The sequence below is a fragment of the Canis aureus genome, chromosome 6 (genome assembly GCF_053574225.1).
Source record: "Canis aureus isolate CA01 chromosome 6, VMU_Caureus_v.1.0, whole genome shotgun sequence".
Classification (NCBI taxonomy): Eukaryota; Metazoa; Chordata; class Mammalia; order Carnivora; family Canidae; genus Canis; species Canis aureus.
In genome coordinates this window covers 49,783,869-49,800,624 of record NC_135616.1, presented here as the reverse complement: position 1 = coordinate 49,800,624, position 16,756 = coordinate 49,783,869, and the positions used below count along the sequence as shown (strand labels likewise).

Sequence of the window (16,756 nt, the reverse complement as noted above, 5' to 3'; positions counted from 1 at the left end):
GATTTGTATTTCCCTGGTGATGAGTGATGTTGAGCACTTCTTTTATGTGTCTGTTGGCCATTTATTTGTATGTCTTCTTTGGAGAAATATCTGTTCATGTCTTCTGCCCATTTATTGATTGGATTATTTGTTCTTTGGGTGTTGAGTTTGATGATTTGTCTCTTTTTCCCTTGGCTCATTTGTTTTGTTTCTTAAATTCTACATAGGTGGAAAACAGTATGGAGGTTCCTCAAAAAGTTAAAAAGAGAACTACACTACGATCCTAATTGAATTTAAGTTAAAAAAAAAACAAAAAATAAACTACACTATGATCCAGTCATCACATTACTATTTACCCAAAGAATACAAAAACAAAAATTCAAAGGGATACATGTAGCTCTATGTTTATAGCAGCATTATTTACAATAGTCAAGATATGGAAGCAGCCCAAGTGTCCATCCACTGATGAATGGATAAAGAAGTGGTATGCATATACAAAATATTATTCAGACATAAAAAAAAGAATGAAAATCTTGCCATTTGCAACAATATGAAGCTAGAGGGTATAATAGCGAGTGAAATAAGTCAGTTAGAGAAAGCCTGGACTTGTTATTGAAGATTATGAACCACCTCTAAAATGTCTGAGCAGTGCATGACTGGATCTTACTTGCCAGGCCAAACATCTCTTCTGGAGGAAATGCAGCCACTTGATGGCAGCAGAATCTTACAAGGCTAACTGCTGCAAAGCAGAGGAACAGGTCTCTAACTCTCCACTCAAAATAGCAGTTAGGACAAAGCATCTTTGAAGACAGGGCATATAAATGTGTCTAAGCATAAAGCTTTCCATTTCAAGGTGAAGAGATTCATAGGATCACAGATTTAGCAGGAAGGTTTCTCATGAGGACTATTGGGCCATTCTTGGTTTCTCAAAGACTTCTTCCGTAAGTCCAAGCTCAAGGATTCAGTTTCTGAAGATCATAAAAGTGGTTATAACCATATCTTCTAGTTATAAAGCATTTTGTGTGGTATATAATGTATTTTATTATTCCTGAGCACTTAATATACATCAAGTGTTCTGATGTGGGCTTGTATTGATCAATACCTCATTTTATACTCACTATTACTGTGCCTCACATGGACTATTGCTATTTATAAATAAAGAAGCTAAGGTTCCATGAGGCTAAGTTCCTGGGCCAAGGTCACAAAATTAATCAGTGGCAGAACCAGGCTTCAAACCTAGGGGGCCTGACTGAATTCTAAACACTTTAGAATTGTGTATCCTGCCTGCAGTTGTTCTGGAAGGCCCAGAGGTCGATATTCTCTCCATATTACAGAGGAGGCTCAGACAAGTTCAGTGGCAGTGCTTGCATCTGCCTAGAAATCTGAATTCCTAGGTGTCTCTACTGAACTATGGTGCTTGGGCTCCTCACCCTGATTGTTCTTCCTTCCCAGTCACAGGCCAGACCTTCTCTCTGAAGAACATCTCCACAGACATGTCGGGTTATTACATCTGTACATCCAGCAATGAGGTGGGGATGGAGTCCTGTAACATCACTGTGGCTGTCAGACCTCGTAAGAGTGGTTTGGGGGTGGGAGGGAGGGTGAGGAGTTGGGGGGTGGGTTGGACAATGGCCAAAAGATCAGTAGCTTGGGGTCCAAAGAGGCAGCTGAGAGGGACCCTGTGGAGGTGAATTGGGGAGCCTCCTTAGGGGCACCGGCTGGCAGGGTAGCTGGGGCGACCTCAGCCAAATGCTCCTGTTCCATGCTCCCTTGCCTAGAGGTCAGTCCAGTTCCCTTGGTTCTCGGAAGTAGAGCCTCAGACTGACTGCTGGAGACTTGCTCAGTCCTGCCGGCCTTTAGCACCACTCAGCGGGCCTGAGAGAAGTACCCAGAGTCAGTTGCCAGAGTCTGGACTTTATCTTTTGGTGTGGGTCACCTCCACCAGCTCAAGGACAAGCTAGAGTAGGAATTGGCATGGCTGACAGCTGAGGGCTTTTAGGGACCTGGGTGGCCCAGAGAGTGTTGAGACACAAATCTATTGGCCTGTGTATCTTTGTGTACACCTCCATCCTGAAGAGTAGTCTCTAGACCTACCTGATTGCCTTCCTACCAGGTCATGCCCTTCACAGAGTGTTACTAGAAGCTGGCAGCACTCCCTGGGCTGGGAGGAAGACTGAGCCTGCCCAGAGGCACCCCCCACCTTGGCTCAGCCTCCCCAGATGCCTGGGCTCCTGTCAGCACTCGGGAGGTACAGCTGCTCTGCTCTGTCTCTTGCAGCCTCCATGAATGTGGCGTTGTATGCGGGCATCGCAGGGGGCCTGGCCGCTGCCATCATCATCCTTGGCATCATTGTCTACTGCTGCTGCTGCCGGGGGAAGGACGAGGCTGAGGACACCAAGCTGTGAGTGTTTGTGGGCAGCTTGTTGGCAAGGAGCTGAGCAGAGTGGGAGGAAGTATCACAGCTCCTCATGGCCTTTTCCACTCATGCCACCACTGGGGACAGCTTCCCTGCAAGTGGCGTTGCAGTCCTGGCACTTGATTCCAAGGCCCGCAGTTCCCAGGCTTCCTGTGGCCTGCTCAGGGGCAGCGTCAGGTAGAGCCACCTCCACGGGCTCGCCCCTCCTTACCTAGTGAGCCAGCCTGTTCCTCTCACACCCTGAGCTCATGAGCAGAGCCAGTCTGTGCCATCTACCTGTCTACTCTGAGCTAGCTCGTCAGCCTAGTGTCCCTTCGCATCTGGATGGGTAGGGATGGCAGGTCCAATGTCTCCTCTTCCCATAAGGAGTGCTAGGCCCAGCTCCCCCAGCTGGAGTGAGAGCAACCCTTCCCCTCTGTCCTCCCTGCTCTCAGGAGTCAGGTGGCCTACCAGAAGCCTTCAGAGCAGGTGAGAGAGCCTCCAACAGAGCCGGAAGAGGAGGATGACTACAGGCAAGAAGATGAGAGGAGCACTGGGCGGGAGTCCTATGGCCACGCTGACCGGTGACTGGAGCATGCTGCAGGCTGAGGTGGGGGGGAGATTGGTGTCATTTCTCTGCCTCTGCCTCCCCTCTCCTTGCCCCATTTTTCCAGCCCTCCATTCCAGTCACTGATGGGATGTTTCTTCCCTATGTCATCTGCTGGAGGACTTGGCTAAGGGGATCTTGTGACTGACTGCCAAGTGCCCTCACCCACGAAGTGATCCCTTCCTACTCCCCTGCCTAGCTCACGGCCAGGCCCTCAGCCTGGACCAGGCCACAGCCTCAGCTTCCTCTGCAGCTGGGAGGCTCCCAGAGGCATAGGATGGAGCCTGCGTACTCCTGGTTGTGAGTGGTCTGAAATCTGCAGAAGCAGCACCCCCTTGGGAGAGCAGGAACTGCTCAGCTGCCCTGTGTGCACAGCACCCTGGGGAGCATCTGCATACAGTACATATTTGTTGAATAAATGAGCCTGAGAAGAACTCCCTGTTATTTAGCCAACCTGAGTGAAAACTCCTGCTTCAGGAACCACGTTGGCCTCCAGTTCTCTTTGCAGCTCATCTCCCACAGCTTTCCTGCACACTCCAGAAACTCTTCACAAGGGCCACCTCCCACTCCACTGCACATCTCCTCCGGGGCTCTTTACTTCCTGTCTCTGGCTGGGATGCCCATGCAGTTTCCATCTCCACTTTTCCCGATAGGCCTGTCTCAAATCCCAGTGATTCCTATAACTGGACCCTGATCTCCCCTACACATGGGAACAAGCTTGTCACTCCTCAGGGCCACACAGCAGTTATCTGAGCATTAGCATATGCCTAGGCTCCTTGGGCCAGAGCCTGGGCTTCACTGCCCCCTGCCCCAGCCCTTCCAGTGAGCACTTACTCCAGCTGAATCTAGGTACCTTTTTTTTTTTTTTTTTTTTTAAGATTTAATTATTTACCCATGATAGACAAGAGATAGAGAGGCAGAGACACAGGCAGAGGGAGGAGCAGGCTCCATCCCAGGACCCCGATGCGGGACTCGATCCCAGGACTCCAGGATCACATCCTGGGCCAAAGGCAGGTGCTAAACCACTGAGCCACCCAGGGATCCCCTAGGTACCTATTTTGATAAGTTGAGTCTTCTCCTCCCTGGTCTCTCTGATATGTTTGTAGACTAACAACTCCCGCACAAACCTCTTTACTGGTTTAGTGAATGAATTACGTGCTGATACAAGTGAACACACAGTTGTACACACACAGGAGCCTCTTTCAGCTGGTCCCACATTCTCACATCATGATGACTCCTCTCAAGAGTAACCGGCATGCCCACCCCTGCTTCCTGACACCCAACCCTGGCCTTGCCAGCCTGGTCCTGCCCGGTGCCAGCTCTGCTCTGCTCGTTGACAGTCACGCTGCCCTGCCGCAGCTCCCCGCTGGCCTGGCCTGTCTCCCCGCTGTCGGAGCACAGGCAGCGTCCCAGCCTAGGGCTCAGGGTCCTGTGGCTAGTCACGCCCAAAGGTAGTTTCCTATTAAATAAACATCATTGTCTTTTCTGATCGGAAAACCAATTCTATAAATCTATCATCCATTTGAGATTTTAAAAAATATATATTTTTTACACATTTTGTTAAATTCGTTGCTTCATTCAAAATGCTATCAGTAATAATAAAATTGTTAGTAGAAATTCTTATTTCTTTTTTAATGTGGGGTTTGTTCACACTAAGGCAAAGCTCGTGTCTTGTGGGTTTGTGTCTGCTTATTGCACAGCTCTTCTGCTTCCTAGGAGAGGCACGGCAAGGTGACAGGCTGAGAGATCGGAGTACAAGGTCAGAACCTGTGAGTCCCATTGCCAGTGGCACTGCTTCCAGTGGTTGCTAGGAACAGGACAGAACCCAACCTGGTAGTGGAGGGATAGTCCAGGGAAAATGGTGGAGATGCTCTTGCCACTTATACCCCAAGTGGAGCTCCTCCTGAGAGAGGAGGAAGCAATCCTTTTGTTGCAGCTGTCAGAACAGGTGGCTCTCCTTCCTCAAAGCAGCGTGGTCCACAGTTGGTTCTCACCTGTGACATTGTCTCTCCTGCCATATGTTCAAAGTTGTCTCTTCCGTGTCCCTTCCCATGGCACCTTGTGCTCCCTCCTGTCCCAGCACTTGTTACACAGTACTCTCATTACCATGGTCTGTTTCTGCCTAGGCCTATACGATTTGCAAGAGTGGGAACTGAATCTCATTCATGGCATGTGTTGACACTTGATAAATGTCTATTGAATAAATAATGTTTAGAGTCAATGTATCTTGCTTAAGGTCATCTCCTGGTCCTTTAGATACTTTGAGGTGCCTTCCAGTCCCCCTGGTGCAAGTCTCTACAAGCATGTTCTTGATAAAGCTATGGAAGGGGAGGTGGCCATGTCCCCTAGTTTTGGCTGGCTTATCTCTCTGGTCTGGAAAGGCTCTGAAGGTTCACATGCCTTCGTTCCAGGCTTGTGTAAGAAAATGAGGGAAATTAGGACCCATTGCATTAATTCAGTAGCCTTAAATCAGGACCTATTGCATTAATTTAATGACAAATCTTTTGTGAGCACCTATTATGTACCAAGCATTGTTCTGGCTGCAGGATATATAAAGGTCACCAAGACATTATAACTCAGGAGGAGCTAAAGTCTAATGGAGGTAACAGGCACATGATCATGTGAGATGGAGAAGATGCAGGAACACAGTGGAGACCCAGAGAGAGTTCAAGGAAGTTCCAAGGAGAATGTGATGTTTGGGCTGCATCTTGAAGGAAAACAAGTGATTGTTTTCAAGTGGAACAACAAACAAGTGGAAAAGGTATGGTGCTGAAAGGTCCATATTCCAATGTGGGGGTTCTCTTACTTGAGTCTCAAATCACATTATCAGCTGGTAAGGCCACAGTCTCCTGCTGAATTTATTTCAAACCAGAAACAGTGGGAATTAGATGGTTGCAGGTTCTCTTACAGCCAAAATTAGCTATTACAGTCTCCTTAAGGTGTCAGGCATTCCCTTCCCAATGCGTGGTTTCCAGGTGACAGTTCAAAGATTTATGGTGCTTGAGAAGAGAGACAAAGGGCATCATTGTTTGAGGGAAGGCTGTGTGCTAGACATTTGTTAGGCATTTGAACCAGTTTTTCATACAATCTTTACGTACAGTTGCAAATATTAAGGCACATGACAAGATGAGTCACGCATATTATCACCTAAGAAGGGACTCTGGCTGCCCAGAAAGGTCCCTTCAAAGTAATATTAACCTTGGTAAATCAGCCACACTTCAGGGACTTGTTAAGTTGCTTTGGTTTGCACCCACACAGCACTGGCTTTCAAAGGCAGAGTGACATTAACCAGCCTCACAGAGCCTGATGTACAATACTAATAGTGAACACTCAGCTAGTACTTGCTCTGGGCCAGCCACCATTCCGAGCACCTTCCATATAGCTCTCATAATCCTCACAGCAACTCTGAGAGGTGATATTATTACCATTTTACAGTTGAGGAAGCTAAGGCACAGTAAGTTTTAGCAAGTTTAATAAACACAGAATGTCACTTTGCTATTTGCAGCTGTTAAGCCGACCAGACTTTCTGTATACGTACCCCAAGCATTCTCACCCCATGAAAACCATGCCCTCAGCTGCTTGGTGAACATGGAATCAGAATAAGGGAAGCTAGCTATCTTCAAGGAACCATTCTCTCTACAGCAGTGTGTATCACCAGGCATCATGTCATCTGGGGGGATTGTGAAGGATTCACCAGCCTTGCCCCATCCCTGGAGGTTCTGATTCAGGGCCCCAAGTATCTGAAGGAGCGGTGCCTAGTCCTATTGGAAGTGCCGTCCTATGGGTAGGACCTCCTTGGGGATACTTGCTATTGGCTCTTGAGTTTGCTCACAGAGATTGGCTCTTTTCTTTCTTTTTTATTTAAATTCAATTAGCCAACATATAACACATCATTAATTTCAGATGCAGTGGTCAATAATTTATCAGTTGTGTATAACACCCAGGGCTCATCATAGCAGGTGCCCTCCTTAATGCCTATCACCCAATTAACCCATCCTTCCACCCACCTCCCTTCTCTTCTGGATGATTTCCAGAAAGGCCTTTCTACCCTCTCCATTACAGATGAGGAAGCTGAGGCTCAGGGATATAGCATCACCAGAGTTAACAGAGTTAGTAGGTATCAGGATAAGGATTAGACTCAGTCTTGTCTGATTCTGAAGACCATGCTCTTTCTACTTGGCCACATTTCCTCCTGACCCCGTGCATATGTACAGGATGACTAAATGGGGAACAAGCAGGGATGGAGAAAGAGTTACAGGGTTTTTGTTTGTTTTAAATTTGTATATGGGAATTGTTACCTACTATAATAGACATTTCAGATATGACACTGTATGCGCATTTCCCCAAACCCCAGAATTTTACAAAATCACACACTAAAAGTAAGAAAATTAGGATAAGAGGCAGACCACAGGAAAACAGTGGGACTTTGTAACTGGATCACTTCTAAAACAACAATCCTAGTAAAAATACAGCAGTGTTAAATCTATGTTAACAGCAAGTATCATAGTCATAAACCTTTGACCCTGAGGACCTTTTGGCTTTCATTTCTACAGCAACTGACTTACCAAAATTAAAAAATGATTCCTGTAGTTCATTTGGCTATAGAGTTGGGAGGGTCTCCCTTTAAAAATTTTGGCTTCTACCATGTGTATTGATTTTTAGCCATGTGCTTATCCTTGTACTTGAGTTCTCTTGTTAGTGTATGGATATAACCTGCCTTTGCCATGTGTGGGAAAGGGCCAGGATATATTGCAAGATGGGTTTACCATTATCTCATCTTAAAAAAAAAAATCCTTCCTTTTAAAAAATGTGTATTTATTTATTTTAGAGAGAAAGAGAGAGAAGGGAGAGGGGCAGGAGGGAGAGGGAGAGGATCCTCAATCTGATCCCCTACCGAGTGTAGAGGTAAACATGGGGTTGGATCCCAGGTCCCTGAGATCATGACCTGAGCCAAAATCAAGAGCTGGATGTTCAACTGACTGAGCCACATAGGCACGCCCTTCCTTTTTTTTTTTTTTTTTAAATAATGAAAGGTAAATGTCTTTTGTATTAATCAATTTAAGCCAAATTATGTCATGGTAACAATGTAAAATCTCAGTGATTTACAACAATACAGGGTTATTTCTTGTTCATATTAAATGCTATCTCAGGTTAGCTTGGCCCTGTTGCACATCTTCGTCATTCTGGGATGCAGACTGAAGATCAACCCAGCTCTGGAGACCGGGCTAGTCTCACAGCACAGGAAAAAAAGAAAAAAAGAAAGACTCTGAGAACACTCATAAAACTTCTGCTTACCAGGGGCTGCCATCCCTTCTGCTCCTATTATGCAGCATGGAGCAAGTCACATGTCATTGAGACATGGGTCCACCATCCTTTTCAGGGAGAAACAGTGAATACACTGAACAATCGAACATCTGCTACACCTTCACCGTCTCCTCCTCTGTACTCATAGCTTCTTCATACAGTTATAATGTAAAGCAAAGTGAATTTATTCTTCAAATCACTTGAAGCCCCTTTTAGAATGAAAGGAGGGCACTTGTGCAGTATATTTAGCTTTTTTATTAAGGCCATCATGTATTGCTCAGGCTTTGTCTTTCATTGGGAAAGATTTTCCTCATGCCTGGGAAAGCTATTATCTCCCCAAGGCCCAAAAGAACAAGGTAGGAAGGTGGTGAACCCTTCCAGAACCCAGTGGGAGCTAGAGACATGGAAAAGGGATTTCATGGAGAGAAGCCAATGCCAGAACAGCAGCACCAGTGCAGGGAGTGGGCAGGGGAGGAAACACCACTCTCTCTCCTTGCCCACTTCCCACTGGAAGAACCCAAGCAGAAGCCAGATGGTAAGACGTCAGGCCATGCCTTCTATGGGGATCAGCCTCTTGGAGTAAAAGTCGAGGAAGGAAGGGAAAGAGAAGAAGTGGGGGAAGGCGTAAATGAAGAATAACCATCACAACTGCCTTTACCTGTAACCAATTGTGAGTATTCTATTTTTACCAAGTACTAAATCTCTTCATCCCTACTCCTCTGCACCTTCTTTTTTTTTTTTTAAGATTTATTTATTTATTCATGAGAATACAGAGAGAAGAGAGAGAGGCAGAGACACAGGCAGAGGGAGAAGCAGGCTTCATGCAGAGAGCCTGACGTGGGACTTGATCCTGGGTCTCCAGGATCATGCCCTGTGCTGAAGGTGGCGCTAAACCACTGAGCCACCAGAGCTGCCCTCCTCTGCACCTTCTTAAGGGGTGAAGAGAATCTAAAAGAGTTAAAGCTCACTTAGACCTAGCCTAAGTTCCAAATAAGGAATTTTAGAAACACCCATATCCTCCTATTTTGAGGCCTAAAGAACAAGTGTCTTTCAATGTCCTTCCAATTCTAGAAAATGGGGGATTGGTTCTCCACATGGGTGGTCTCGTGCTAGCATCGCAGTTGACTGGGAGGGGCTGTAGGAGCCATGCCTATGTCGATACCAAACATATACAGGAAGGTGGTGTGATTCTACTGTATCCCTCCACTGGACTTTTTTCTCCTTATACTATTTTTCTTGAAAAACCTACAAAAAATGTGTAAGTAGAACACAAAAGACTTTTTTCCCCTGAACCATTTCAGAATGCCAACACAATGCCCCATCACCCTAAATATGTATTATATATGCATAATATTTAATGTGCATTTCCTCCCTATCAGGATATGTCCCTATGCAACAGCCATTGATAGCAGGAAATCCCCAGACCTCATTAAGTTTCCCCAGTTTTTCCAGGAATATCCATTTGAGCAAGAGAATCTAGTTCAGAATTACCTTATTGCATCCAGTTATACGTTGCACATATAACATATGTAATATCTTTGTTGGTCTGTCTATCCGTCTCTCATATGTATTCAGTCTGGAACAATTCCTCAGTCTTCCCTTGGTTTTCAGGACTTTGACACTTCTGATGATAAGCCAGGTATTTTGTAGAAAGTCTCTCAATGTGGATTTGTCTGCTATTTCTTCATGATTAAACTCATGTGTTTTAGAGAAGAGAATCACAGAAATGAAGCTGTTCTTCTCATTGCATCCTACCTGGTGGCACAGGATTTTAATTTTCATTTACCGATAATGTTAACCTTAATCACTGGATTAAAGTGGTGTCTGCAAGTTTTCTCCATTCTAAAGTTACTTGTTTTCCCATTGCAATGAATAACTTTTTTTTTGAGAGGTTCTTAGAGACTATGTAAACATCCCATTTCTCATCAGAGTTTGAACTTACTCATCAATTGATTAAATCTCTATGGGCTCTTGTGTTTCTATTTTATCTCCTGGGTTATAATCCATTGCTGTCATCACTTATTTTGATGCTCAAATAGTCCAAGATTTGGCTTTGGGAGCCCCTTTCTAGCTGGCTTCTTAGACCCTTGACAATTCTATAATTCTTTGTACACTTCATCACTTTCTGACTTAAGGTATTTCGGGTGTATATTGTACTTTCTCTTTCTCAGCCCTGAAATCAGTTGTTTCCCCAAGGAGCACTTGTCTGTTTTAGTGAAAAATGGTGTTAGAAATGAAGATCTGAGAATTGGGTGTGCTTATTGTTATTGTTTGCAAGCCCCTCTCAGAACTGTAAAGATCTAGTGAGTGAATTAGGCATATATCATATATAAGAAGTTATATTTAATAGATACAATTATATATAATTTTAATAATATATAACTTTAAATAATTTATATAATTGTTATATAATTTTTCTACATACACATTATCCTTTATTTTCTATCTGTCTTTATTTCTCTATTAATAATCTCTATATACTGAAGACCAGTAGTTCACACTAATGCCTCCAATTCCAATCCAACATTGGATTTGAGTTTTCTCTCCTTCTATATTTGTAGCTTCCTCCTCCAGCAGTGGGAACCCATGGGTTAGGCATCTTTCTCTTTCCAGAGATGAAAGATGTTTGGAGACAATTTCCCATAGCAAATTCAAGGGAAATAGCACATCCCTGATTTCCCCTATCAGCAAATCTTCCCCCCTCAAAAATAAAAAAATAAAAAAAATAAAAATTGTGAGAAACACTCCACTTGGCTTTCAGCAGTAGTCCTGAAGTCACTTGCCATTTTTATGGTATGGAGAATTCACCCAGAGTTTCAAAGGAACAGTGAGAAGAAGAAAAAGGGAGGAGGAGGAAAATGATGTTGGGCTAGTCTAAAGGAGCCAACAAAGTGAATGCTTAATCTCTAGACACCTTTTGGTGATTCTGACTCTGAGAAGCATGGCATGGCCTGAAGCTCTTCTAATCCTAGACAGAAAAACTGTCCTCTCAGAGCTTGCCAAAGAATGTACAGCAGGGAAAACAGCTCCACATCTGTTCCTCTTTCCTTTATGGAGTACCCATCCTGATTGTTACCCTTCTTCTCTCTGAAAGGCATTCCGCATTATGACCAGAAGCTGCTGTAGAGTGAGGTGCAAGGACAGGTCTTACACAAATGTCTTGGCAAAGAGGCTGATGGGTTGAGTTAACTGCAATGGTGTCTTAGCTGTAGAACAGATGGGTGATCAACTGGTATTGAGGTCTGAGTGGCTCTGATCACCGAATGCTAATAGAAATGACCCAAGGGCAAAATGCCTGACCCACTGAGCTTTTTTTTCTATTTCCTTTGTTGGAAAGCAGAGAAATTGAAGATAAAGGGTTATGAGAAGATGATAGATATCTACCCAATAAAGTTACACAGAGACCATCTAACGTGAACTCTTGTAATAACCTGTTGGTCTCCCCCGGAACTCCTATTATTTGAATTACACACATCCATTTAGAGTATCCAAATCTCCTCACACTTTTTAGATTTTCCATATTCATTTCTCCCTGATGTCTTCTGGGAATGTTCCTTAACCCAACTTTCTAACTAATTTTGGGATCAAGGCTGGCTTCCTACACCTTCCCCAGAAAGCAGAGCCTGAGATCAAGGTGCTTATCTTGGGAAGCCCCAGTGGCTCAGTGGTTTAGCATCGCCTTCAGCCGGGGGTGGGATCCTGGGTACCCAGGATTGAGTCCCATGTCGGGCTCCCTACGTGGAGCCTGCTTCTCCCTTTGCCTGTGTCTCTGCCTCTCTCTTTCTCTATGTCTCTCATGTATAAATAAATTTTTAAAAATCTTTAAAAAAAGGTGTTTGTCTTACGAGGTAATTATCAAGAAGCTGAAGTGATGCAGTAAGTAGAATGGTATAGGGAAAAAGTCAGTAAAATCAGTGTTATTGTGCTGGTCCCTACTGTGGGCAACTGGGGCTCAACCACACTGGGTACCCTCTGAGAAACTGTGTGGAACATGCCTCAGATTTTTCCCACTGAAGGGATGATCAGCTGGGGCATTTATCTACTAACTTCCATCCCCTACAGATTCTGCTGGTTAAAGGTTGTTTCTGGGGTGGCAACTTTCCCATACTTCCCAGCTGTTCCTCCTAGGTTGTGTGATGTGCTCCTGAGGCAAAAAAAAAAAAAAGGAAAGAGATTGTAGCAGACATTCAAGTGGGTGTAGAAGCATCATGCACAGACCTGTCCATCTAAGCAGCACCAAACTCAGGTGACCAAGAGGATGAGGTAAGGGACCACAAGTGTTTGCCCAACCCTAGTGGCCAGGGTGAAGAGTTTACAAGGTTGCTTCTCCTCAAGGAGACCCTGATCACAGGGAAACTTAAAAGATGTTTTAAATTACAGTGTAGTTAACATACAGTGTTATATTCGTTTCCGGTGTACAATGTGATTCAGCAATTCCATAAATTACTCGATGCACATCATGACAAGGGTACTGTCAATCCCCTTCACCTAGTTCATCCATCCTCCCATCTCCCTTCTGGGAACCTTCCATTTGTTTTCTATAGTTAAGAGTCTAGTTTTTGTTGTTGTTATTTTGGTTTGTCTCTTCCCCCCACCTCCCACTTGTTTGTTTATTTTGTTTCTTAAATTCCGCATATAAATAAAATAATATGGTATTTGTCTTTCACTAACTGGCTTATTTCACTCAGCATTATACTCTCTAGATCCATCCATGTTGTTGCAAATGGCAAGATTTCATTCTTTCTCACGGCTGAATAATATTCTATTATTCTTTATCCATTCATCTGTCCATGGACACTTGGGTTACCTCCATATTTTGGCTATTGTAAACAATAATGCAATAAACATAGAAGTGCAAAAAACCCTTCAAATTAGTGTTTTTGTATTTTGGGGTAAATAGTATCCCCCAAATTTTAATATTTTGAGGAACATATTTTTAATATTTTGAGGAACCTCCACACTATCTTTCACATTGGCTGCATCAGTTTGCATTCCCACCAACAGTGAATGAAGATTCCTTTTCTCGACATCTTTGCCAACACTTGTTTCTTTTTTTTTAACTTAAATTCAATTAGCCAACATATAGTACCTCATTGGTATATCCAACCGATGAGTTATTCTCAACACTTGTTTCTTGAGCTTTTGATTTTAGCCATTCTAATAGATGTGAATGATATCTCATTTGCATTTCCCTAATGATATAGAACTGATGTTCTTTATATATTTTGGATACTAACCCTGTATCAGATATGTCACTTGTAAATATCTTCTCCCATTTAGTAGATTATCTTTTAGTTTTGTTGGTTGTTTCCTTTGCTGAACAGGAGCTTTTTATTTGATGAAGTTCTAATAGTTTATTTTTGCTTTTGTTTCCCTTGCCTCAGGAGACATATCTAGAAAGATATTTTTATGGCTGATGTCAGAGAAACTATTGCCTGTACTGTCTTCTAGGATTTTTATGGTTTTAGGTCTTACAGTCAAGTCTTTAGTCCATTTTGAGTTTATTTTTCTTGTGTGGTCTAAGAAAGTGGTCCAGTTTCATTCTTTGGCATGTAGCTGTCCAGTTTCCCAACACCATTTGTAGAAGAGAATTTTTCCCAGAGACCCTCTTTATACTTCAGCCTCAGATATTATCCCTCTTCAGCCTCAGGAGTGTGGAGAGAGGGGGGTCCAGCCAGGGTCCCTGTCCTGTAATTTGCTCTGGCGTGGCATCCTGTGGCTTACAACTGATTCCTGTAGTGTTGTACCTGCAGCAGCTTCTCTTCTTCTTAGTAGTGATTTGCCCAGGGCAATACGATGAAGAGAAGACAGCACAAAATGAAAGCCTTCCCCCAACCTGAGGGTCCTGATAGACCTCTCTTTCTCTTCAAACCAATCTATGGTCAATTCTGAAGATTCTATCCCTTTATCATTTCTCCATGTGTCCTTCTCCTCTCCATTCTCCACCATTTTGGCATTGTCCCATGGCATAGAAATCTGAGCCTCATTTGTGGACACATCCTTGGTGTGAAGTGAAGCTGGGGTTGTTTGCTGCCCCCTTAATAGCCCCCCAGGCCATCTCCGTGCAGAAACAGGTGGAGTGGCCTCTGCTAGGTAAGTGTCTTGATTAGGCATTTCAACTTTCATAAGAGGATATCACTTTTACCCTCACTCTCAATGGCTGGCTTTTAAAGCAAATATGTCTGCACTTAACTGCCAAGAAAGACTATTTGTACACCAGAAATATCAGGCAATTGCAACTTAGGATTCACTACCAGTCAATTCATTTAAAAATCTCTACTGAAAAAAAAAATAAAACGTATAGAGTATTTTACAGAGTATATAATATTCATTACCCTTGACTCAAGCCACACCATCAGATCTGCATATTTGGTTTGCATAATCTTAATTTTTTCTGGAATTCTTTTACATTAACTGTGTTATACATATTCTTTTACATAACTATGTTATTCCACTGGACACTATTGTAGAAGATTGTTAAAAGCATTAGGTCTCTCATTTTTTATTTACCCTTATGATACTGTTGAGGATGCTGATAATTACATTGCAAACTTCTTATTGATAAGAATCAATAAGAACTAGAGAATTTTCTCTTGGTTATGCTTACTTAAAAGGTTTTTGCTACTTGTGAACAACAAATTTGCTATATTGTTTTAACTTAACATATGAATTGTGAACTTGTGTTTCCCTCTTTGCAATGGTTAGTAGGAAGCTCAAAGTCAAACTTATGATGCAGGTCATGCAAGTTATAGAACTTTTCTAAATAGAGGCGCCCCAGTGGCTTAGCAGTTGAAAGTCTGCCTTTGGCCCAGGTCGTGATCCTGGAGTACCCGACTGAGTACCACACTGGGCTCCCTGCTTGTCTCTCTGCCTATGTCTCTACCTCTCTCTCTGTGTCTCTCATGAATAAATAAAACCTTAAAAAAAAAAAAGAACTTTTCTTTTTTTTTTTTTTTTTTTTATAAAAAAGAACTTTTCTAAATAGATTTGTGAACTTTTTCCACTACCTTACCCTTTTTTTTGCCCTCATTTTTATCTTCACATTGATTTTGCTTTTATTTATTGTCTTTATTTGGTTTTCATCTTTTTTGTATTTTTCGAATCCACCTTAAGTTATTTTGAAAATAAGATGGGTTTGATTAGCAATAAGAGTAATAAAAGCAGCTATGGGGTTTGAGGTCTAAATGCCTGGAGCTCTGAAGAGAGTTGTGGCTGGTTCAGCACTTCAAGGGTCACCGGCATCCAGGAGGAGGTAAAGTCATAGACATGGAGGAGGTGCCCTGCATGAGGGTGAGTGGTAAGAAAGAAGCCAGGGAGGAATCCTGGGGACATCTCTAATGACACATAGAGCAAGAGAACTCAGCAAAGGAGATAAATGTGAAGCCTGCAGGAAGGCTAGAAGAAAGCCCAAGAGAGGATGGCCTACACAGCAGGAGAATATAGATTCTTCTCTCTCTTTTTTTTTTTTAAAGAAAACTTTTTTTTTTCCAAAGATTTTATCTATCTATTCATGAGAGACACAGAGAGAGAGAGAGAGAGGGGCACAGAGACATAGGCAGAGGGAGAAGCAGGCTCCAGGCAGGGAGCCTGACACGGGACTCAATCCCAGGTCTCCAGGATCACACCCTGGGCTGAAGGCGGTGCTAAACCGCTGAGCCACCCGGGCTCCTCCTAGATTCTTCTCTTTTAAAATATCTTAAACCCATCATGTTTCTATTTCATCTTTTCCTCATAAAATCAACACAATGTATTTCACTGTTGAAAGTAATTTTTTTAAAAGGAGTATTAGAAAAACACCTTAATTGTTGTAAGTACTTTAAAACTTTGGATATAAGTTTACAACTTATGGAATTAGTTTCATCAACAAAGGATAAAGCAATCATTATGATGAATTAATTTTCCAGGCGTTTAAGCAACATCCAACATTGAGGGAGCCCAAGCGAACTACCTGGCAAGGGATTTCTTTTTTTTTTTTTTTTTTTTTTTTATATAAATTTATTTTCTGGGATCCCTGGGTGGCGCAGCGATTTGGCGCCTGCCTTTGGCCCAGGGCGCGATCCTGAAGACCCGGGATCGAGTCCCGCGTCGGGCTCCTGGTGCATGGAGTCTGCTTCTCCCTCCTCCTGTGTCTCTGCCTCTCTCTCTCTCTCTCTCTCTCTCTGTGACTATCATAAATAAATAAAAAATTATTAAAAAAATAATAATAAAATAAATTTATTTTCTATTGGTGTTCAATTTGCCAACATATAGAATAACACCCAATGCGCATCCCATCAAGTGCCCCCCTCAATGCCCATCACCCAGTCACCCCCACCCCCCGCCCACCTCCCTTTCTACCACCCCTAGTTGTTTCCTAGAGTTAGGAGTCTCTCATGTTCTCTCTCCCTTTCTGATATTTCCCACTCATTTTTTCTCCTTTCCCCTTTATTCCCTTTCACTATTTTTTATATTCCCCAAATGAATGAGACCAT

The 16,756-nt window shown here is 43.2% G+C and overlaps 1 protein-coding gene and 1 long non-coding RNA gene across 10 annotated transcripts in view; one reads left to right on the top strand and one right to left on the bottom strand.

Annotated features, from left to right (window-relative positions):
- Nucleotides 1-4,604, top strand: part of GPA33 (glycoprotein A33) — a 47,274-nt gene extending 42,670 nt beyond the window's left edge. Inside the window, exons 5-7 of the mRNA XM_077901514.1 lie at nt 1,432-1,551; nt 2,257-2,380; nt 2,830-4,604. Coding sequence (XP_077757640.1) covers nt 1,432-1,551; nt 2,257-2,380; nt 2,830-2,962 — 377 coding nt within the window. The 3' untranslated portion in view covers nt 2,963-4,604. The remainder of the gene's footprint in view (nt 1-1,431; nt 1,552-2,256; nt 2,381-2,829) is intronic.
- LOC144316068 (uncharacterized) overlaps nt 1-16,756 on the bottom strand; it is a 44,094-nt gene that overhangs the window by 20,734 nt on the left and 6,604 nt on the right. For 8 of the 9 annotated variants that reach the window (XR_013381864.1, XR_013381870.1, XR_013381868.1 and 5 more), the window contains exon 2: nt 2,846-2,979. The exons of the other annotated variant lie outside the window; for it this stretch is intronic. This is a non-coding gene — a long non-coding RNA (uncharacterized LOC144316068). The remainder of the gene's footprint in view (nt 1-2,845; nt 2,980-16,756) is intronic. 9 annotated transcript variants of the gene reach the window in all.